The sequence below is a fragment of the Seriola lalandi genome, unplaced genomic scaffold (genome assembly GCF_002814215.2).
Source record: "Seriola lalandi dorsalis isolate HSWRI2012SDOR001 ecotype SW California unplaced genomic scaffold, Sedor1 jcf7180002054901, whole genome shotgun sequence".
In the NCBI taxonomy this organism is placed as follows: domain Eukaryota; kingdom Metazoa; phylum Chordata; class Actinopteri; order Carangiformes; family Carangidae; genus Seriola; species Seriola lalandi.
In genome coordinates, this window is record NW_019525453.1 from 2,037,439 (window position 1) to 2,062,391 (window position 24,953).

The 24,953-nt window shown below is 41.0% G+C and overlaps 1 protein-coding gene across 1 annotated transcript in view; it reads left to right on the forward strand.

The window, feature by feature from the left end:
* Positions 1 to 24,953, forward strand: part of mdga2a (MAM domain containing glycosylphosphatidylinositol anchor 2a) — a 170,095-nt gene that overhangs the window by 55,585 nt on the left and 89,557 nt on the right. Inside the window, exons 2-3 of the mRNA XM_023429967.2 lie at positions 919 to 1,058; positions 11,106 to 11,280. Of these exons, the coding sequence (XP_023285735.1) occupies positions 919 to 1,058; positions 11,106 to 11,280 (315 nt within the window). The remainder of the gene's footprint in view (positions 1 to 918; positions 1,059 to 11,105; positions 11,281 to 24,953) is intronic.

The window sequence follows — 24,953 nt, forward strand, 5'->3', positions numbered from 1 at the left end:
ATATATTCTCCTACATTACTGAATCGTAGACAGGAAAACTCAGCATGTGGGATTATGATTGAAAATATAGGCCCTTACCCTTGTAAATATATCAAACTTAAATGTGTCATCATTAATTGGCATAAACTGGTAGTTTTTATTGTTGTTTGATTGTTTTGTGGTGGAGTGACCTCTTTGTATAAACTGTGAATTGTGCCTTTAAGTGCTGATCCAAATCTAGAGTCTGGCTAGATTGCATAGTAATAGTTTACACTCAAATTATTTCAGCTACAAACTAGCAGCATGGTTTTTCAGTTGTTTTTGTGCTACTATGCTTAAACGCATGCACGGATAAATACTGTAAAGAAAAACATTTTACATTTTCTCTCTGATTTTCATCTTTGTTTGTGCAAATTAATTAAGAGAAACATAAAGCATCTGGAAGTCTTGGTTGATCCTGTGCTTAAACTAATGCAGCCAACTGAAAGAAATCATGGTTGATATAGATCAGATTTGAATCAGAAAAGAGCAATAACATCTGTTTTATATGCAACACACACAGCACAAGCCACATCAGCACCATGTCTATGAAAGAGCTACTGTTACAAGTTACTTCTAATAAAAACGACAAAACATTGTAATGCAGTGAAACACGTTCTCAGAGTAAGTTTCCTCGACGTTTGAAAAGCTAAACCAAAGTGATCGCTATGAAAGAAAAATGTGTGTCAATTCTTTTTTTTTTCTCTTTTTTCTACCGCAAATACATCTGGTTAGTTGCGTGCTGTGTTGTGTGCAGTACAAACGTTGCCTCGAAGCTTTGGAGGGCGCTTGTTTTAAGTGAGACAACCTCTTAATCAATACACCATCTGCTGTGCTAAACTACTCACTCAGAAATGACCAGAATGTTAACACACTTTGTGCTTTTTTTTCCCTCTGCAGCGTCTCCGACTGTCCGCATTATACACTCAGGGCATGCCTGTAATGTTGAGGAGGAGAGGCACACGGAGAGAGTCTACACCATCAGAGAGGGAGAGACCCTGGAGCTTACCTGTCTGGTGACGGGCCATCCTCGGCCACAGGTGAGGAGCTCACTGCCCACTCCATTCATCTGCCCTTCACTAACAACACAGACAAAAATTACTACACTAGGTAATCATGGGATAACAGGCAAATTTTGTAGCCCATCTCTGCGTCTGTCTCTCTGTCAGCATAGCTTTTTTGTAAATTCTGTATTAGCGTCATTGAGTGGCAGCAGCTTAAAAGTTTAATCCTTTAATTATTGATGGTTTAGCACCTGCATGTTGATAATGGAAGCTTCCCAGTCTAATGAGAGTGCAGAAACAAAACAGGAGAAAACATCTGCCAAAACAAAATGTAATGAGTGAGAAACAGGCCACAGTAAAAGAAATACTCAGGGTCATGTGAATGCACATGGGTCTTCGGCATCCGAAAAAGTGTTTTTTCTCGAACTCTTTTATATACTGTTGTGATCTGAACTAATTAAAAGACCTTCCACCGTTGTCTGAAGAAAACAGGCTTTTAATTTGTTCTTGCTGTGCCTCTTTCTCGTTGCTTTTCTCACCCAAATCGTAGAAATACGTGTATAAAAAGCACGTTGGTAAAAGAAAGAAAACAGCCGACAACAAGAGCCTATCTAATCTATTTGCTGAGACAAAATACCAACTAACATGATCCATGCAGGTATAAATGTCAGCTCTGCCACAAATTACCTGACCATCACGTTTTGTTCTCGTATTAATCTGGGCAGGGTTTGCACACACTAACCTTTCCAACATTTATCGAATGCTGTTTCCAATTTGCTTGATAACACAAATTACACGGAATTCAGCACTATCTCTGCACAGGACTAAGCTCATTTACATTAATTAATATAATTCCCCTTTTGATCGATAGACAGGGCCATTAGTTTGTACACTTCCCCTCTGGATGCCAGAGCAAAAGAACATATTGATTTTTATATTTCTATTGAAAAGGTGAGGCCTCTTAAATTAGCGAGAGCTTCAGAAACACCGTTCATCTGCTTCTGTCGTCAGGGGGGACGACTTCGCACTCATCATCTCTGTCTTTCCTCTTAATTAGAATTTCTGAAAAACAGCAGAGTGAGGGGAGGCGGGGAGAGGAGAGGAGAGTGGGAGATCAAAAGCCCTTCATGGCTGTGGCAGGAGAGGCAGGATCTCCTTTGAAACAGAGTCATTATGAGACTCACGCAGATCCCCTGGCACAGCGGGTCTCGGCTGTGTCTCTCCGGACTTTGGGATGTGTCAGCTTTGTCCCCCTCTGGTTGTGGCATGGGGCCGGGGGGCAGCGCACACTCATTCCGAGAGGTTTCGGAAGCTGAGGAGGTTATCTGGGGTGGCAGTAGACCTAAGGCTGGTTTTGTGATGTTGGTGGAAAAACACGAGGGTATGCGACCTCATCGGAAACAGACTGGCAAGTTGATACAGAAATAACAGCTCATCTTTTCATTAGAATTAAATATTAATCCTCAGAACATGTTCAGAATATTTCTTTGGCCCAAAGTTCCTTATTTTAATTGAGCCGAGTTTCTTCGTCTTTCAAGAGCATATGAGGGGAAAAAAATTAATCAGTACTCTTTGCAAAGGTTGTAGTGCGCTTTCACTGTGTCTTGATTAATGCTCGTGTGTTTGGTTTTTTCATTGTTGGGGGCTTTTATTTGTGAGTGTGTGTGTGTGTGTGTGTGTGTGTGCAGTACACACACACACACACACACACACACACACACACACCTCAATTCTGCAAGACATTTGTTATATGTATTAGCTTGTTTTTCTGAATTAGTCAAAATTAACATAAATGATAAGATGATATTGATATGATAGGTTGTCAATAAATATGTTACAAGGAATTTGATCATATAGTAGCCATAGCCATTGTGCTGCTCTGTGTCTGTGTCCTTTCCGTCAGTCTGTTGATTTGGGCTACACAACTCAAACGTTTGCTGTAGTTTATGAAATGGAGCGTCGTCAGCAATGCACAAGCATTAATCTCTCTTTAACCCATCTAAATCTTCAATGGTGCAACCATTTCTTTATGATCCCTGATAGCTTGTGTTTCACCTGCACATTTACTCCTGATACACACTCCTTGATAAAATGATGCACGGCATTCACAAAAAACAGATCAGCTGGACCGTCTGTGGCAAAGTTTACATGTAACTGATGTCCAGGTTATATAATAACATGCAATAACCATAACCAGTAACCATACAATAATAACTCGTGAACCATGTGTGAAAAAAGGGATGAGAGGGCTGGTTTTCTCCAGTAGATTGTATACACTGAGCAATTCTTAAATATGAATTTGTCACAATTCACAGATGTCAAAGAAGGTATTTGTTTGTTTATCTTTGATTACAGAATATTCATGTAAGCGAAGCTGTGACTGACATTTTTAATTTTTAATTTTTACATCCTCCACCCTTTGCTGTTGCCATTTTCACCCACGTGTTCAAATTAACTAACACTCATATCTAAATTAAAACTTAAAATGAAAATGAACTGACTGATGTTGGTTAAACCCGGCAAAGATGTCATTTCTAATCCAATGATGTTTGAATTGCTTAACTATAAATACCAGCCACCGTTCAGTCATCTCAAAGGCGCTACTGCCAACGCTCTGCTGCAGATAGCTGCCAATGCACAGCACAGCCCGAGGGGTGACAGATCATCAGGTCAGGCGTCCCCCATATCTCGCTCTTTCACTTTTTATTAAAATAGGCCACAAAACCCCCTCTCCAAAAAAAACAGACCTGGCAACTTTGCATGGACAAAAAAAATAGCGTGAGACCACTAAAAAAATATTAGTAGGGAAAAGTCGTTTTAGTTGAGACATGTCCCCGCCGTCCATACCCAAATCTATACCCATTAACGAGAAAGTAGCTTCTCCTAACTATGGAATCATTCTCAATTATGCTTTCTTGAACAACTTCCATATACCAGCAGTAACTTAAACCACACTCACCATCTGGACTGCAGTATCACAGGGGGCCAAGTCACACTGCTCGATCACTGTAAATGGCTTCAATTAGTTCTGCATTAGCAAATCACAAGATTGCTTTTTTCATCATTGCTGCCCAGATTTCAGTCTCTTTCCCTGACTTTCAGATTCCGCTAGCTCCCGTGATAATACACAGACAGAGGGGTGTTGTGCCAAGTACAAGATCAGCACCACAAAGGACCAACCGCAGAGTAAATGGGGCCACGGTAGGCAATTTCGCCACCGTTTAATTCTTCACATGTCTATCAATATGCACGGTCCCTAAATTACATAGACGCCCCTCAGGCCTTCCTACTGATGGACTCTCTGGATTGCGGCCAATCAGGCAGCAACTTCCTCACAGTGGGCCTCTCTGTCAGCCCCGTGCACATCTGCCCACCCACCTCAGAGGAGAAACAGGGTTTTTCTAATAATAAAATCATATATGCATCCAACTAACAACACAAACACACACATACACACACACACACACATATACACACACGTACACACATACACACACACACACACACATATACACACACATACACGCATACACACACACACATACACACACACACACACATATACACACACATACACACATACACACACACACACATATACACACACATACACACATACACACACACACACACACACACATATACACACACATACACGCATACACACACACACATACACACACACACACACACACACACACACACACACACATTCTCACACACAAAGACACACATGCACACTTGGCAGCAGCAACACTTGTCTGCCTTCCCATTTAATTGTCAAATAAATATATGTTCCTGTCAGTCACTCACACACCGTATAATATGGGCTTTTTTCCGCTGCTGCCTCATGGGTTTGGCATTTCAAGGTGTTACTATGGGCTGTGCAAGAAGACCGGGACTGTCGGCATCTGGCAGGCTTGAGGGGCAACGAAGTCAAATTCTCTTAGATGTATGGAGCGGAGGTCACCGGAAGGATGTGCGGGACAGACAACCTCAGTTGTAGCCACTGCTTCTCCCTCACTCTCTGCTCCCCATCTCTATACAAAACATTAGCATTTTCTAGGAATATCATTACATTTGTAGGTATTTAGTCGTAAACCACGGGATGGTTAAAATGAACGTGGTGACCCGATAATGTCATTGGATGAAAAGTGAAGGGATCACCAGTGTTGCTTCAATTGATCCTGTCTCCCGTCTTGAGACACGAATGTCTCAACCAAATTTTATGACAATGTGTTCATCGGACAAAGCAAGCAATTTGAAAATGTCAGGCTAATGGTACTTGTGCATATTCCACTTGTTTTGACAGATTATAGATGGAAGAATTCATTGATTAGGTGGAAAATGAAATGATCGATTAATTGACGATGAAGATCTAATGCAACCCCGCCTCTGTCAAATAAAGATAGTCATGAAGCCCTTCCCTTTTTCTCGCTCTGTCTGTGTGTCTGTATCTTTAAACTGCTCTCTGTCAAAAAGGATAACAAACACAGCGTCTCAGACAATGATGATGCTTGTGCCTCTCCCCGCTCTCCATGGCTTTGTGAAAGACAAACATGGCGGTTCTCAGTAGTCTCTCTCTTCCTCTATCAACTCCCTCTGTCTTGCGCTGAAACGATCCGTCGAGTAATCGATTAATCAATAACTGAGTCACTTATCAAACAAAATTGCCAAACATCAGCTGGTTACAGCTTCTCAAATGTAAGGATTTGCTGCTTTTCTCTGTTTTCTATCAGTGTTAATTGATATTAGTGCAGTTTGAAGATGTCACATTGTGTTCCTTGTGATGAGCACTTTGAAGTGTTTTCTTTGGCAGAAAATTAGTGAATACATATGTACCAAGATAGTGAAAATAAATGTGAAATTCAGCCCTTCCTCCATTAAATAAAGACTCATAACCCCTTTCCCTTTGTCTCTGCATATATACAGCCTTATCTATTCATACTTTCATGGTTACTGTTCTCCAGCTTCATTCATTGTCTTTGATGCTATGAACAGACATCAAAGAGTCCCTGATGATGAAGCCATCTGCCCCCGTCTCCCTTGCTCTGGCTTCCATCCATTATGTCCACACTACTTTGTTTGAGTACCAGGCTCCAATAGCCAGCAACATCGCATTGCAAACACCTTTTTTTGTTTCAGTTATTGGCCAGCCAGATTCAACTCTGAGCGCCACGGGTCAGCAAGTACAAATAAACTGACCTCAGGCCTTGGGACATTTTTGCTTTATACAGACCAATTGGAAAATGTGATCTGTTTTGGATGCTCCCATGACAGTTAGCCTACAGTGCTGGTGTCCTTAGCAGATGGTGCTTTTTCTGCCTCTGCACTGTTGACAGCAGGCTGTCCGTCCGTTCGAATGCGCGTCCGTCCCCCGTTCCCGCGAACACAGTATGTCGGGGGGATTTCTTCAAATGTCCGCTTGGACTCAAGGATAAACTGATTAGAATTTGGTGGTCAATGGTCAAGGTCACTGTGACCTCACAAAACATGTTGTTGGCCAGTTAATTAATACCTTTAATTCAATCCTTCAGAGTCTTCACTACATATACTTAGAGTGTGGACAGACATGGATGTAAACTGCAGCTAGTCGGTGGAGGCGTACAACCATGAGGCGGTAATTCTAGCCTTGAACGGGATTTTAACCTTCTATTTTTGTGTTTGCCACACAAAGTGCAGCATCCATGGAGGCGCCATCCCAGAGTCTCACTTCACCCTTTCTAATGTCATTCTTGCTCACTTGTTTTAAAAGTGAATTTAACTGCAGCAGTAAAATGTACTCTGTGTACTAACAGAGCAAGGCAAATAAAATCTGATTCATTTCATAATGTCTCTTAGTTTGGGTATGCTATGCGATTCTGATTTCTGTTTTTGAATTTCAACATCAAAGCCTTCACTGCGGCATGTTTCATATGATCATCCAATTTTTATAAGGGCCAGTATTTTCTAATATAGACCTGTAGAGTCTCTGTACTCGCAATTTGTGATTTGGACCCCCTGTTGCTTCTTTTGATGACTTGATTGTCATGCTCAGCCACACTTGGCTGCGCCACTGAGCGGGCCACAGACCATCATCAGTGCCTAAAAGAAAAGATGGCAAGCAATTAGAAACCAGTCTGTAGTTAGGGAGAGGGAAACGTCACAGCAGGTATTATGGGAGATTCACAGATGACGCGTGCTCCAGCATATGATCCCTACATAACAACAGACACTGGGCGCATTTTAATTAGCTCTTGCCGTGACTTCGCAGCATGTGTGGTCCCAAACACTGCTGGGATTTTCAGTCGGATACTTATCTAGATGAGCTCCTTCTTTTCCTTGTAAGCAAATGTTGATCTTCCTGTTGGGATGTCTGATTTAAGAGGGAATGGTATTATCATTGTATTGACGTAGTTTTTCCCTGTGGAACTAACTGATGTCATGTTTTTGATGCTTTTTTAAAAATAGAATATGCAAAATGTGGTTGCACACACTCCTTTTTTCCCAAACCATGTGAAGTGAAATGTGAAAAGCAGAACCCATTTACGTTTCATGGTAATAGTACATGCACGCAATCGCGAGCCACAGATAGGAATAATACATTTCTGCCATAAAACAGCAGCTGGGTGGTACATCTTGGGCAGTTTGACTTATCCCCCAGTGTATACTTGCAGCCACCTTATAAGATTCTGCTGAATGATGAAAGAGGAGCAGCAAAATAGCCAAAGAACTCGGACAGACTGGCAGTGGGCAAGGAGGAGCAATTATCATATTGCTCAAATCCGCCAGCTCCTCTCAGATCAAGAGTATTTGCATTGCGCTAAGGAGAGTGAAGAGGGTCAAACTGTTCTCACCAGGCATACTTCAGGACTTCCCCTGTGGGCAGAGGTGCTCAGATGTATAAAAAAAAAAAAAAAAAGTCCGAGTGGAAGAAAGAAAATAGCTCCAGGGTACAGGGAGAGTTGAAAGCTTGCACCAATAATGTGGGTCTGCTGCCCCCGTGAAACAAACAGGAGCGCTTTCCTTTTGAAAATAAGAAGTTATTTGAATACCCACTTCTCAGTGTCACTCTAACAATGCATTTATTGATACTGCGCTTTCCTAAAACTCAAAGCTCTTTACACAAAAGGCAAAGGAAATGACTGGGGGTATAAGCTGGGAGAATATTGAATTCTGCTGAGGTCGCCATAAGCCAGCTTGCTTTGTATTTGCATTTGCACTGTAGGAGAGTGACACAGTATTCAAAAACTTTGCTCCATCTAATTTAGACTCATAACTTATTTAACTGTAGGGATTGTTTTGCTGAACTCATGATGTCCCTAACTGTTATAATAGGGCCCCAGATTTTCAGCGGGGTGTTACCATCGATCGCTTGCTGAGTTTGCTTTTTCATGGAGTCCTTTCTCTCAGTGTCTCTTGATGCATTTGAAACAGGCCAAGTGAAGCCTTTTCTTTACACTGTATTCATTTAAAGGCATTTATTTTTAATGGTAATATATCCACTTAAAGCTTGTATAAAGGGACGGGACAGAAGCAGAGTCTGGCTACAGACTTTGTCTTTTTTCAGAGAAAGAGGTTGATGAAAGGGAGAAATTCAGCACGCACACAGTCTTTGAGTTTCAGAGTAAGCTAATTTATTTCTTCCACTCCGAACAGTAACACCCCAAGCAAGACAGAGAATCTGAAACTCCTCTGATAAACTTCAACTTTGCTGCATGTGAATTCCTCTCCTTGTCATCCTCTAGCCCCGAGCTCCACAAAAAGCCTCTGGAATAGGGTACCATTATCAGATTTCGGGCCACCCACCCTTTCATTTCCTCTCTGCTGTCTGTTTGGAAAATGACCAAACTTCAAGCTGCCGTAACCTGGGGCTGGAGTCATCATGGTTAAAACCCCACAGCTAGAGCAGCACAGCAGCAATCTCCCAAGATAGCACCCAATCCCCATCCCTGCATGCAATGATATCCCTGTTCCATCTGATGCTATCTCTGTAAAATGGGATGTTATCAGTATCCAAGATGATGCTATCACCATACAGTGTGGAGATATTGGATTCTAATTCATAGCCACCCCTGCCTAGACAGAGATATGTGGGGCTCTGCAGGCAAAGCCAGTCCATCTGTGGCTTACTTAGGATGAGGGATTGAATGAAGCTTTATGCTCCGTGATTCTGGCTGTGTGGCCCCCAGGCCAGAGTTGTCACAGTACCTGTTCATGCTGTATGCTTTAATGAGGACAGGAGAGGGAGATGATGGAGAGTCAATTACAACCTCATGTTGGAGAGTAACAGTATTTCACCTTTCATTACACCTCAATGCCATGGGCTAACTGGGTCTCATCAGTTAGCGAACGGTGCTCATGCTGAGAAGGCCACGCTGAGGTCAGTCTTGTGCGGAACAAAGGAAAGAGGGAAGTTAGCGGAAGATTTGAGCTATCACGTTCTCCTTTGTACTGTGACATTTCACAAAAGAACATTAAAACAGTTTTACTTGAACACAGAACGTTCTTCATCAGTCGCCTGCGCATTGCATCAAATATTGAATCTTGAAAGGCCATTAATTGAAACGGACTTATATTAGAGAGGCTAACTTCCTGTGTGGTATACCTATATTTTATTATATTGTTTTCTCATCTGCACCAGGGAAATCGGTTTAGTTGCTTTCTCGCTGAGACTTAGATGAAAACATCCATGCCACTAGAAATAAAGCTACAAAAAGCAGCTTAGCATAAAGAATGGAAGCGGGGGAAATGTTTAATGTTTAATGTTTGTGTAATCCATACAAAAACTGAAGTGCAAGTTTCAGCTGGTTGCCCGACAATGTTAAAACCCTTTGCAAAACTACAAATTGCCACAAGTTTGACATTTTATACTTAAGTTTATTTGAGGTTTAGACATAAGGTTTCAATGACTGAGCTTTAGAGGTGGCTGATAGGTAGACTTAGTTACCTTGGCACAGAGCCACTGATTTAAATTTTTATTCTAAGCTAATAGGCTGCTGGCTGTAGCTTCATATTTACTGCAAAGAGATTAGTATTGATATTCCCATCTAACTCTCAGCAAGAATGAAAACAAGCATGTTCCCCAAAATACCAAAGTATTCCTTTGTTGTTTGCTGTTGATGCAAATTCAGCACTTCCTTCATGCTCACCTATTCTCTTTTTTTTCCAAAGTAATGCTCAGGATTGCTTTTCTACAACATAAATAATGTTTTCATTCACTTTTTATTTCCAGTTACCCTAATTTTTTTTTTTTTTTTTTGTCAGTGTTAACATACTGTCACTTAAGCCAACATTTCCTGCAAAATTCCCATGGATTTCACATTGTGGCCTGCACATTTTTCATGTCAAAAGCCTACCAGAAAAGGGCATAATCCTTCACTTCTCTGGCAGGCTTTTAATTTGAAAAATGTGCAGGCAGGGTTGGGTTGCATTGATGGTATCCTAATAGCTATTGAGAGAAAGTGGATAGTCAGCGTAATTTGGAATAATTAGTGGATGAAAACGGTTTCTGTTGAAAAGTTAAGTGGTGATGGAATTAGTGTTACAGGAATGTACATGATGCTGAAATGAACTAATTGAGTGATTAAAGAAAATTCCATCCACACCCTCAATATTTTTTACTAGGCCCGTATTAGCTGTATTTTGCTTGTATTTATGCCAGATATGTCTTTTATTGGAATACCGTCCTTTATTTAACCTCCTAGGACCTGGCGTCCACATATGTGGACCTCACATTTTGGGTTCTCTAGACCACAATACTAACTTTTTCTCAACAAGGGCCTGGTGACCACATATGAGGATATTATACTGCCACTCAGTAATAGAAATGTAAAACTAATGTCCTCATATGTGGACATCATTTTTTCTCAGGTCCCAATCAGAATAAATAGCAAAGAGAAATTAAAAATGCACGCCATGCAAGAGTTCGGGTCTTAGGAGGTTAAGAGTTCACAGTATCACGTTAATCTATTCTGTACACCTACTTCCCAAATGAAGCTGTGTTTGATGCCTCAGTCCATTGCCGCCATACTAGAACACAAGGTGAACAAGTGATTTCAGACCAGGAAGAAATTTGTCATTTTTACCATTTGTTCTTCCCAGATCCGATGGACCAAGACAGCCGGCAGTGTGTCGGACCGCTTCCAGGACTCCAGTGTGTTCAATGAAACGTTGCACATTGCAAAGATCCTGAGGACCCAGGGAGGTCGCTACTACTGCAAGGCTGAGAACGGCCTTGGTTCGCCTGCCATCAAGTCCATCAGGGTGGACGTCTACTGTAAGTACTGAGACCTGTTGAGTCAGAGTCATACGGCCATAGCTCGTTCGTTCCATGGCTTTCTGTGTAGGATTTAGATTGTCCCCTGATGTCATTATTTGTTTATTATTTCCTTTTTTTTATGAAGACATCCAGGTGAGGCAGACTGAAAATGGTACAGAGGTGTGACTATCAGAGTCTGTATCAGTGTTAGCCTGCTAAGGATTGGCCATGGTGGCTTTGCCTTCTGTTTAATTCTCTGCTCGGACAGATTCCGACCATGACCCTGAAAAGGTTTCTACTCACAGTTCTGGTTATGTAACAAAGTCAGTCTTTTATCAGTGTAGTAAACATAGTGAATCTGAAACCACATTTAGATTAAAAAAAAAAAAAGTTATAACCAGTATATCCCAGTTAGTATTAAGTCATTTCAGACTCCCCACAAAAATATATTGTGCCAAATGGAAGTCGAGCAATGTTATTTTATAAATTGGCCCAAAATGTTTTACATTTGAATCATTTGACACAAGAAACTGAACATAGCTGCAGCACAGACGATTAGTGCTGATCAGCATATAACAACATGAATGCTTACAGCCTAATATAGCAACGTTCCATATTTCTGCTGTAAATGTAAATGTAGTTATTCAGAGATAGTGCATCCGAAGAGACCCCTGCGCTCTCCTGAGAATGTTAATTAAGCTAAAACGCTTTTATTATCCTGACATTGCCATCGACTGTAAGTGCAGTCTCTCTATTTTTAAAGTATCTGTGCGACAGATGGGGAGGGTTCATTGGCATTCTTCAAAGAAAAAGGTGATTTAGTGTTATTGTTTTTATTGATTTGGAATCGATTGTCCTATTTCACCCCGTGAGTGGTCGAAGAGTGGCGAGAAACAGGAGCTGCTGCCCTTTCATCGTAGCTGGACCCTCGGAAAGCTTTCAACCCACCTCTCTATGGCTTTGTTTGTGCACACAGGCAAATTTGGTGTGTAGGTGTATCATAATCAGCCGTATGAAGGGCAGATTTTATTTATCTCTAGTCTTGCTGTTTCAGTTTTAAAAAGTCTCCTGAGATTTCAAATCATGTGTTTGGTGCCTTTGAAAGATCTCTAAGTCGCCTCCTTAATTTTTCACTACTGCTTCAGTCTTTGCTCCCTCAAAAGCACTCTCTCAGTCTCTCCTTTCTTTTTTATGCCAAGCTGCAAACTAAAAAAATGAAAATTGATGGCCCCTCTGCCCTTAATTTGTTGCCAAACACCCAATTTTCAGTCACAGAGGAAAGAAGGAGGTAGTGGAGCAGAACATTTCTGAACTAAACAAGATGCACTTGAGCTGCTTCCAGTCCATGACACCCTCCCAGTAAAACCTACATTCATTCGATGCATTTTTGAATAATAACACATCCTCTCCTCTCCTCTCCTCTCCTCTCCTCTCCTCTCCTCTCCTCTCCTCTCCACTCCTCTCCTCCTCTGTCTGTCTTATTCTTGCCCCTCGGTGTGTGAGCCACATCCTTGTACCTGTTTATTTGGACTGACACGGGCAGAGGTTGTGGAATTGAAACTTGTTTAGAAAGCTTGTGGAAGGCCTTAGTGGAGCAGCAGAGCAGAGGCTGAAAGCTTCTCAGCAGCTGACAGTCAGAGCCTTGTTCCCTCTGTGCACCATTTCACCTTGACTGCACTAAAGAGCTGGAGGAGCAGATGTGGAAATGAAGCCACATAACACACCGGAGACAGAACCTGAGGATAATCACAGAGTGTGGTTCCTCAATGAGCATCATCATCTGGCATTTTGAGGTCAGAGTTTTCATGCTGTTTAAGACAAAGTTAGATCGAGTGTCAGTGGAGCACAACTGAATAAAGTTCAGTCCACTAAAGTTGCAAACTTATATATATATGTATATTATAGTGCATCACAGAGACTTGTTAAGAGTTAAGAAAACACATAAAGAATTATTTTGATTAACTGAATAAAATGAAGGTAAGAAATTAACAAATTAGAGAGATGACATTACAATAAATGCAATATATACATTCCAATACTTTGGACTATGTAAGACAGTTTTGCAAATATATGTGAAACTGTATCAGTGAGTATATTTTTATATACAAATATGAAAGTACAATATACATACTGGTAAATACTGTCTGTAATACTACGAAATATTATGTAGTGATACCAGTAAACCTGCAATCTAATAACATAAGCTATCAACATGAACAAAACAGAAATATTGAAAGCATAAAGACAAAACTAAATAATCTAGAAATACTTTAATAAAAAATAATAAGATTATTATAAAGCAGATTTTTTAATTGATTTTTGTTCTTGTTAACACGGTAGCAAATTGTTATCCCGATGTTGTCCTTGCATCTGGCCTTGTAAAACAGTATGTGTGTACTTCATTAGCTGGCACTATGCTATGTTGCACATCCAGCAGAAGCACATCATTCCTCCTGAGCAATGTTATAACTGTCCCCTGGGGGTGAATTTAATTGATGGGCCTCTGCAGTACGTGCTATTTTTAGTGGTTTGCAGCTACGATTTTTAATTAGTACTAAAACTGGTGTTTTGGAGCTGGACCTCCCAACAACAACACCTTCAATCACGTTTGTTGTCTCTTCCAGATGTATCTGCCGTGTGTCTGTTCATATTCCTCTGTTCTCATACAAGAAATAATGCAAGCAGTAGTAATGGACTACACCGTCACTACAAAAGAGTAAAAAGATACCCTACATAATTAGGGTAGCCAGCATGTTCAACATTAAGAGGCTTAAAACCTGAATGATCCTTCTGCAGTCTCTGCCTTTGGTTTTCTTTTGAGACCGGTTATTTGCTTCTTCTTCTTGGAATTAAGGGTCTTGTTTTCAATTTTGAAACTGAGTTCTTTTTCATATATGCAACATGTTTTAGCTTGAAATGTGTGAACTGGAAGAAAATCAGAGAGGACGCCTCGAACCAGTTTGACTCTGTTTCAATTAAATGAAATGTAAGAAATAAGAAAGGCTAGGTGTAGGTAGGTAGACATACAGACAGACGGACAGAGTCAAAGTTTGCTGTTCTCAGAGTTGTCTGTGAGCTGCAGATGAAAACAGGAAGGATAATTAACGGTAATAACTGACCTCTGCAGCCCAGAGGAGCTGATATTAGCTATACAGCCAGCTCAAAGCTAACGTATTTACAAAGCTCAGAAGTCCATCTAAGCACTTTTTATACCTGCTGACACCTCGGTTGTGTTTGTCCGCGGTTAGGTCTGTGGGGAAAGTCCTCTGCAAAGTTAATAAAGAACCTTGCCCAACTCCTACACTGATCGATTTTAAGCTTAAGATGCTCACTTCTTTTTCCTGCAGGGGAGTCTTTTTAGTGTTTTCATTTAATTTTAGCTGCATTAATTTTGCTGCAGCATCTAATGTTTCATTGAGTGACTGATCGAGGAGGGCTTAAGAGTTCTGCAGGGGCAGCTTATTGCAGGCTCAGAGAGTTCATTGACCATCGCCGGCACAATATATCTGAAGGAGACTTGGCGAGCAGGGGAAAATGTCCACCCAAGTGGCAAACCAAAAAAAAATCAGCTTTTAGTAACGAGTTTGGGGGCATGGAACATTCCTATTTACAGTGAACTGCTAATGGATTAAAATTTGCAAAGCACATACTGTTGAGATTGTTATTAGGTTAATTAGTGCTGGCATGATTAGTTCATTAACCAAATTAACAGAAATTGAATCAACAACAAATTTGATAATGGAGTACGTCCTGTAGTGAGCAAACTGCCAAACATTTGCTGTTTTAATCTTCTGTAATGTGAGGTTTACAGCTTTCTGTCTTTCCTATGATTTTAGATTATGGTCAGAAAAAACAAACAATTAGAAGACGTCACCTCGGACTCTGGGAGCCCATGACGGGCATTTTTCACTATTTTCTGACATTTTATAAACTAATTGTTCATTCACTCAAATCACTTTATTTGTCAAATAATTGATGTATTAATCAATACTGAAAGTAACAGGTAGTTGCACTCCATTTGCATCCAACACAATTCAAGTCAATTACTGGTGCCCGAACATACAGGTTGTCAAATTAACTCTGAGTGAAACAGAATAATTTCAGCTGATGGAGAAATGGAAAACAAATTGCTTACTTTAAACCCTCTGCAGTTCAGGTCACCATTTACTGTACAGGTTGTGATAAAGGACTTTCTTTAAAATGGTCTGAACAAACCTGGCAACTCAGAATAAATTGAGAGCATAGAGATACAGTGCAGAAGGGGGAAAAAAAAAACATGCAACCAAGTTAGTTAACAGGAAAGAAAAAGCTGTTTGTACCATTTGTCCATATGCTAATATTGGACAGATGATATTAATGTTGTCTGCCTAGTCAGCCAGTGCCAGTTTGTCAGTGGCTGTGAAATAGTGAGAATGAGGTGGCGTTTATATTGTGAGAAACAACCCACTGGACTGAAGATATCATTTTTATTGAAGCTTTCACACACATCGTTCCTCTTCCCTGATATTTCTCACTACGTTCCTTCAAAAGGAGGATTAGAATAAGACAATAGCCTGCTTTTCTCTGTGTTATCTGTAGAGGGACTTACACAGCCCTTAGTCCACACTGCTGGTGCACAAGCCAGAGAATTTTAATGAGGATACTGTGTGTTTGTGTGTGTTTGTCAGCACATGGACGAGAGTCTGAGCTGGAATCATTTTTTTGGCAACTGCAGCATTCATCTAGATTCGAGACGTGTGAATGTGTGTGTCCATTTCTTTGTGCGCTCATGTGTGCGAAAGGAAACAAAAATAGAGGCTGCCCACTGGGTTCAAGCACATGCTTATGCATGAACACACTCTCCACCAGTGAGGTCCTGACTCACACACACATGTCAAAGGCTTAACTTGTCTTGGCATACGCCTCCTCAGCTGTGCAACGCTGTGCAGCAGCGTGCGGCGCGAGGACGACTTGGGGAAGTGTGTCTGCTTTATGTTTGCCTTCCATCGATGGAGTTCATGAAGGAGCTCAGAGACCAAACAGCAGCTGATGGTGTTTGTTTAGCGGCCGTGCAGGCTTTGCTTTATCCAGTCGGTCAGTATAACTGGCGCTTCTTATCTCATCAGGTGTACAATTCGTGCCGCCGTGCTGCAAGGTGCCTGAGTAAATGTGTGTGCAGAGCAAGAGAAGGAAGACAGTTCTGTGGAAAAACACTGAGTCACAGACCATGGTGATAAAAATTGAGTTTTGACTGACACTTGTGCAGTTCCCATTAACTCCTCCCGCGCTTCATTACTTGGATTTGAGTTCTGTGCTACCCTGGAGAGGTTCTGCTAAAGTAAAAGGCAATACATTTGGTTATATGCAGAGGGCAGTGTGTGGGATGGTGATCTCAAGGGAGCCTATTGATTATTGGGTTCATTTGGATGAGGCAAGTGCTGAAGCAGGTTCAATACGTTGAGTTATGGCTCAGATTGAGAAAAGATGTCATACTTAACTGTTGGACCTTTTTTCTGATTGTATAAGGCTTTTAATTTGACGAACGGATAAAAGAACAGATGATCCACCCATTGGTCCATCATCTTAACCTGCTTATACTGCTTAAAGTAAGTACACACCGTGGGTAGCACTCACATTCTCAACCATCGGAAAAATTTCGCGAAACCCAACCCTTCTTAGTTAAGCTGCTACTGTACCACTCCTGTCGTGCTTTCTGTTCTTCCACAGCACAAAGAATTTACAGCGGCAGGTTTACTCAAAACCCTTAGCAGTTTTTGAATTGACAATGGGTCCTTGATTTCAGACAGGGGCTCAAGTTACAACTGTTGCTAGCAGATTCTTTCAGTTGTAGCCGGATAACTATTTGAACCAACATTAATACATAAGCAGGTGGAAAAACGTCTCTAACTGAATTTTAAATGTTTGAATTTGACCAGCTTCATGTCCAAAAACTGTACATCCTCATCAGTGGATAATCCATGTAGAAAAAGATGAAATAAAAAATCTGCATTTTTCTTTTATTGTTGTATAGAGCTAATTACTCCTGGTACTATATGTATAATACGTAAAGAAAAATATGGGACTGTTAGCTCACATACTTATTTTCAAACATTATTTTTTTCACATTAAATGTTGCAAAAGAAAATGTTTTTTCAACGTTATCTCGGGCAACATTGCTGGGATTGCTGCAGTGTAAAGAGACGCTATGGTTAACATAAACTCTGATACCTCCATACTGTGGGTGTTGTAGTAAATTTTCACTCAAATACACTATGCATTATGGGGGCGTCGAGTGGCGTAGTGGTCTAAGCAGGCGCCCCAACTCGCTGCAGTTGGCCAGTTGGTTCGAGTCCCGCATCGGACGGCCCTTTGCTGCATGTCATTCCCCCTCTCTCTGCCTCCCCATTTCCTGTCTCTCTCTACTGCACTGTCAAATAAAGGCATAAAAAAGCCCAAAAAATATATACTTAAAATATACTATGCATTATAAATATACTGAATGTTAAACTTATATAATCAAATGGAATAGCTATACTCCCAACTGAGGTGAGATTTGTATGTGAACCAGCCTTTACTGAAGTAGATTGTTATAGAAAAGGAACCTGGAGGGAATAAAGTAAAAACAAAATAGTCTGAAGGCCCTGGGAGCAATGGTGTTGGAGTAGCAGTTGTAGCGAGGCCCAGATTGAGGATAGACGAGGGCCCTAGGTTTAGGGTGGAGGGGAGGCTTTTGGATGCCTGACTGTACTACGATGCCCTTTGCACAGGAGCCTTATTTGGGGTAGACGAGAGGCTTCTGGACACCTGGTCCTGCTACGCTACAGGCAGGCCTGGTTTAGGGAATTCCACACAGGGCTGAGCACCATTGTTCCCGAGGCGTTGATAGGTTCACTTTAGAAAATAGGTGGAAAATTCAACTAAGAAAAGAAATATATATGATTGAGTACAGGCACTCTGTCTTTAGTTCGGATCCGGATCTGATCTCGCTTTTGTTCTTGTGAAAGAATAAATTCTATTGCGTTGGACTCTGATCATCTCCAGTGACTTCTTTTTTTGAATCTATTTGACTCCAGTAAAAGTGCAGTTTTGCAGAAAGTTAGGCATTGGTGAAGAGGTCTAGACTCACTCTCTGGCCCAGACCTGGACCTTTTTTCCTCCAACATAGGGAAATGCCGCACGGTGGATGTGCTAATTATGAATGAGGCTTTTTTTATGTAACGTGTAACCCCACAAACTAATGTAATTTAATCATAAGCTTGGCTTTTAAAGTAAGGCTTAGTTACTACTGTAGGGAGTGAGTTTGTTAGCTGGGCATGTTAATATTTTGAGTTTATCTTAGAGTAGGCAAACACACTGTAGGCTACATGGGGAAAATGTAAAGAAAAAATCGAACTAAATGGGTGTAAAGTATATGATATATTTCTTATTCCATCCTTTTCAAGAACATTATGTGCTCTTTAAAATTGAATACAAGCATTACAAAAACTTCACATGGCATCTCCGTCATCAGTTTTCGGACTAAAAACAGATATGTGACAAAATGGTTGAAGAACGACATCTTGCTATCTCAGTATGATGAGATCCTATGATACGAGGTGATGTATTACGCAATCTTCCGAAAAAGATCCCATAATGTATGTAGACAAAGATGTATGTGCAGCGGCTCTTAAGTGCTTTTGGATGTAAATGACCTGGTGTGATGAATGGTGTGATACAGCCACGGTGAGTTATCTGAGCCTTGTTTGAATCAGGATAGAATGAATCAGCACATTATGTGTACATTATGTAAATGTTTGCTGGTGTGGTTAATGGAGGTAAAGCCAGTTCACGACTGCCCATTATTCTTTCAAGGACTTGCTCTGGGGAGGGGCCCTTAATCAGAGTAGTGGAGTCAACCACATCTCTCGCCGCTGTTTTCTCCCCATCAGTAGCTCAAAACATGCTACAATGTGTTTGTGTTGTGTATGCTAATGTGATTATCTCTTGTAGAATTTCATTCTTATCTCCCTTTTTGTTTTTTAAACATTTTCTCTCTGGGTGAGGAAAGGCCACAGATGACGCACCGACAGCTAGTTAATATTTTAGCCAGTATTTTGGAAATGGACGACAATATCCAATTATAAGATGTGGATATACAGTAGAATCCATTATGGATAATATTGATACTGATCTCGAATTCTGCCCTGTTATAAAACAGCATTTCATGTCCGTGAAAGATGTTGTTTGAAGACGTCTCGTAAGGATAAAAGTCTTGACAGGTTCTAAGGCAAAAATCAGTTGAAGAATATTGTTTTAACAAATGTGAACTGCTTTGGTTTGTGTGATATTGCCAACGCAGACCAAGGGGACATGAAATTAAATAGTTGTTTACTGACCTTTTTTGGAGGGTGATATGAGACGATGGAAAAGAAAAAGAGAATCATTAATGATCGTATGAAATGTAACATCATACAGAACACTAGAGGCTTGCATTAAAGACGATACAAAGTGTGCTCATTTCTCCTTCAAATGATGTAATGGATGTTGTGATGCAACGTAATGCAGTGAGAGATTGTTCTGAAGTGTAAACCCATGACACATCTGTAAAAGTAAGGAAGTATTTGATTTGATATAATGACCAGAGTATTTCTAAATGTGTGATGTCAGTATGAGCTCACTGTGATTCACTCCTCAGCGGGACGATTAAATCCCAATTTTTGTGGCGTCTTTAAAGAAATACAGCGTTCCCTCCGCTTACATCAGACACTACGTCAGTGGTCAAACTTGCATCGCCGGGCTGGAGGCCGGCCTGCTGTCGAAACACAACATGTGGAATTTTTTCAAGTCATTGCCTTCTCACTTATTGCAGTCATGCACTGTGCCTGTGTATATTCTCATTTGTCCAGGTCATAGTATCCTAAAGGAGTTTTTTAAATCGAAAACAACTGGACTAGGTTATTTGTCTGGAAAGACGTTTCACCTCTCATCCAAGAGGCTTCATCAGTTCGTGTACGCATCTGACCAGGCTAGGACTGGTCCTACTTTCTGGTGTGGAGACCCAGGTATTTAACCTCTTGTGGGCGTTCACAAGGATGATGATGTCACTGGTTCCCTTTTGTGCTCAACGACAGTCGTTTGCATGACTGTCGTTGGTGGAAAATTTTCCACGAGGTTAAATACCTGGGTCTCCACACCAGAAAGTAGGACCACTCCTAGCCTGGTCAGATGCGTACACGAACTGATGAAGCCTCTTGGATGAGAGGTGAAACGTCTTCCCAGACAAATAACCTAGTCCAGTTGTTTTCGATTTAAAAAACTCCTTTAGGAGTCATGCACTGTATTATACCCAACACAGTACACACACACACACACACACACACACACTTCTTATCAACCTATCCCTCTCTAGTCTCTAAAATGCACTTCTTCATCTTTAATGAGTTTACAGTTAATGCTGTTATTACTGGTATCAAATTTGTAAAATAAGCAATGTGGCATCAGCAGAAATATGAGGTCACTTTTGTATTCAAAGAAAATGACTTCAAATCATCATTCAGGAAAGATCGCTCATCCTTGGTTGCTCTTTGTCCAGACCAAACAAAGGAGAGGGTCATTAGGCTGAAACCAGAAAAGAAGTCCATCATGTCACTGGTGCTTTGCCTCCAACTCTAATGGCTGATTTCTAGGTGGTGGTGGTGTTTAGATCACTGGTCTGTGGCCTGCTTGTTTTCTAGGGAGATGAATTAGAGAGGAGATGGGCTGAGGCAGACGCCGCTGTCTGAGGGAGAGGATGAAGAGGAGATTCATTACTACTCATCCCCTAACACGTACACACAAACATAAACATAAACACACACACACACAACACACACACACACACAGCAGAACTGGGCATCATTATTTCCTCATCTCCATCATCGGAAGGAAGTGTGGGGTTACAGGCTGTTCTATAAGGCTGCTGACGTCTGCCCCTCCATTTATCACACACACATTGTCCACGTTTACGCACACATACACACCTCGGTCTTCTGGACACACCTACAGACATGCAATGTTCCTCCAAAGACAGAATAATTGGAAAAGCACTGTCACTGAGGAAGATGGAGGTGCAGCAGTCCTAAGTGGGCTGCAGCTTCCTAAACAAAGATCCAGCTCTTAAAGCAACAGTTAAAACAGTACAGTTAAAGCGCAGGATGACTTCATCTGGCTGGAGGGAAACATCACCCACTCTGCGAGCTTAAACGCCACATATTTGCATAGCTTTGACTTCAAGGGAAAAGGTGCAATCAGAAGTCTATAGTTTAGCTCTGGAAATTCGTTTAGCACAAATAAAATCTTTTTTTTTTTTTCTTCTTTTTTTTTTTTTTTTTTTACATCCATACTGCATATTATCTAAATCATTTTTTACACATTAGCAGCCAGTAGCTCAAGGGGACAAGCCCACATTACTGTACATTACACTATCATCTCACAGTACTAACAAGACCATTGTCCTCTATAACATTTAAGCTACTCTGCTACCAACAATGTCGCATGCTGTATCGTTCACTATCGCTCCATTGACTCCATTCTGCATTGCTACTTTAATTGCCAGTAATTACACTTAACCAGGCCTGATGACTGTGGCCTCAGAGAGGGAGTTAGTTACCATTACCTTAATGCCCAATGCAGAGAGAGAGAGACTATGTAAGTGTGTGTGTGTGTGTGTGAGAGAGAGAGTGTGTGAGAGAGAGTGTAAGGGGCTGGGGAAGTCAAGTAAAGGAGATTTTTATAGAGAAAGAGAAAGGCAAGCAGCTTTATCCCCCCTCCCCCAGTAAGATATTTAAGTTCAAGTTAACACAGGAATGTGGAAATGCCTAATGAATTATTCAGCACTTGTTACAAAGTACCACAGAGGCATGCCAAGCAGCAGCTATGGCAGGGGTGGTGTGTTGCCCTTTACAAACCTTAACCCAACGTGTCCGACCCCCCCTCTGTGTTCCTGGCAGAGACAGAAGAGTAGCCTTTATAAAGCCCTGATCTCAAAGGGCTGCCCCTTTACAGAGTATTAAAACAGTTGTTTTGACCCCTGGCAACTGACCCACTGATTAAATTTCAATTCCAAACTTAAAATATTAAAGCCTGTATAGGGAGTTGTGTAATGAATTGTACCACAGACACGCTTACACACACACACACACACACACACACACACACACACACACACACACACATCAAGTCACATAGCTAAATAAACCTGCAATATTTTCTGAGAGTTTTTGCCAAAAGAATTTGGATATTCACTATTGTTCTAGTGATGCAACCAAAACGAAAACATTTTGATTGACTTTTTTTTATGTAGAATTAGTAAATGACAGTGACATTTAGTTAATCACAGAAGCAGCTAATTAGGTGTCTTCTCAAAAGCATTTCAATAATGTTTGCACATTGTTATAATGCAACGGTAATTACAGGATTTAGCACATAACTTCAGTTTAAATGCAAAAATACCAAGCATGTACATATTCACATGATTCACATCATGATTTTGTCCAAATCACAAAAACAAACATTACCAAAATATGTTCATATTGTATATCTCTATAGTTTTAGTACAAATACAAGGTTAGACTTTTCACAAAAAAAAAAAAAGGCAAATAACAATATTTCCCAAAATACTAGAAAACGGATAAAGCTTAATATTTAACTAATAGTTAACAAAGACCCTTATAACTGTTTAGTTGGCTAATAATGTAAGTGGGGCAACGTTAACATTGCTCTAAACAAGCAGTGGCTAGTAGTAGTAGAAAACATATGATATCTTGCTTCAAATTAATACCTTAATCTGGTTATCCACGGTAATCTGGTTAGAGCGTCTGTTTTATCAACCAGGCTGTCACTCTACTCTGCAACTAAGACAGAAGTAATAATCAGTCAGTGCCATAAGATATCCATCAGTGCCCGATCACGGACTACCAGCCATGTGTGCATTACCATTTTAATTATGTGGTGAGATGAACTTAGGTATCTTTATTGAATGATATGTCCAGTCACAGTGTTATCTTTCTATATCATAGAAATGTGTGTTACGCTGTCACAGTAAGATATAACACACCAACTGAATGTGCTCCTCCTTGGATTCTCTGCTCTCCTTCCTTTGATCCCCACAACAGCAGAGAGAGCGGTGCTGCGCACGAAGCTTCTCGCGCTCGTATCTCACGTCTCAGTGAGTGATATTCTGTTTACTGAGATATCTCTGTTACACAGGCGCCATCGTCAGAGTGGACTTATTGCAGAAATAGATGCATCATGCCCTCGCCCACCCTCCGAACACATCCGTTCGCCACCACAATCACACTTAAGTGTAAAGCAGCAGCTGACACCGAATCTAGCAGCTAGCAGGAGCTAGTTATTGTAGAGTGTAGCCATGAGATAGAGGTCACTGTTGCCAAGGGGTTGAGAGACGGAGGGAAAGGAGACGTTCTGACAGTAAATTGCATGCTGCATTCACATATTCCATCAGAGGCCTCTGCATGAGATGGATGTTATATTACACATATGGATTATTAACCTTTTGACCCACATTAATGAAACGCATTAAAGTGTGCCATTCAGCAAACTGAAGTTACACACGATCTCTGTCGTGTTTTATTTTTGCTGTCGTATTTAATATAGTATGTTTACATACAGTATACTGTTGTTACATATTGTTTGCAATTTTAGGTCCACTTACAGTACATCAATCCCACGCATTATGCATTAGAGTGGAAACATCTCAGACACTCAGTCTTATAATCAATCCTCTCGACACATTATCTCACTTCTTTTATTCATCCGACTGCACCAGCGGTATTTGCTTTTTCTTGAAATCTCTCAAACTCCATAGACGCCTTTGTTTGGCATTTAATCTGGTTGGAGACACATTTTCAGCAGACAGTCTTAATGTCTGAAAGAGCCCAAATATGAGTTCACCTCTTATTGCCTCCCATTTATGTGAAGGTGGCTCTGTTTTTTTTTTGTTTTTTTTTTTAAGGATTTGCTTTTAGACTCCAGCTTCTAAAAAATAGGCTTGAAGGTGAGGTCCTTCACTGGGCAGTCTGCCAGGTAATAACCTCTTTAATCGCTTATGCCTCATGCCCACATTTCTGTGAAAAAAAAGAAGGAAAAGCCATACAAAGAGAGCAAGTCACCTTTCTTTGGAATCAGTGTAGGAGACAGCTGCTATACAAGATCATCACCTCATTAACCCTGCATCTGGAGAGCAGCAATTTAGAAGTTTTTACATGCTGTCAACCCTCCTTTTCCTTGTTTTGTCTCTGTTTCTCTTTGACCACAACCCCTCCCTCTCCCCCTTCTCTCTCTCTCTCGCTGTCTCATGGCACAAAATAAAAGCAAATTGCATATCTTCGACATCACAGGGCTGTTTACTCATGAAAGACATCGCACAAATGTCATTCAGATCAGCGGCTCCCGCTGGTAATCAAGCTGGGACAGTGATTGGGGGAAATTAATCGCAGGTCTCTGTCGCTCATGGCTGACAGCCTGGGAGCCTGATAGGTGTTCTCTTCCCAGGTGACTTCAGCAGATCAGGTGGAGAGTGAAAGACATCAAAGCCAAGAAAAAATAGAAAAACCCACATTAGTTGAACACCCGAGAGACAAGCCACAAAAAAGGTGTGTGTGGGTCTGTACAAGGATGCTGCTGCCTGTGTGTGTGTGTGTGTGTGTGTGTGTGTGTGTGTGTGTGTGTGTGTG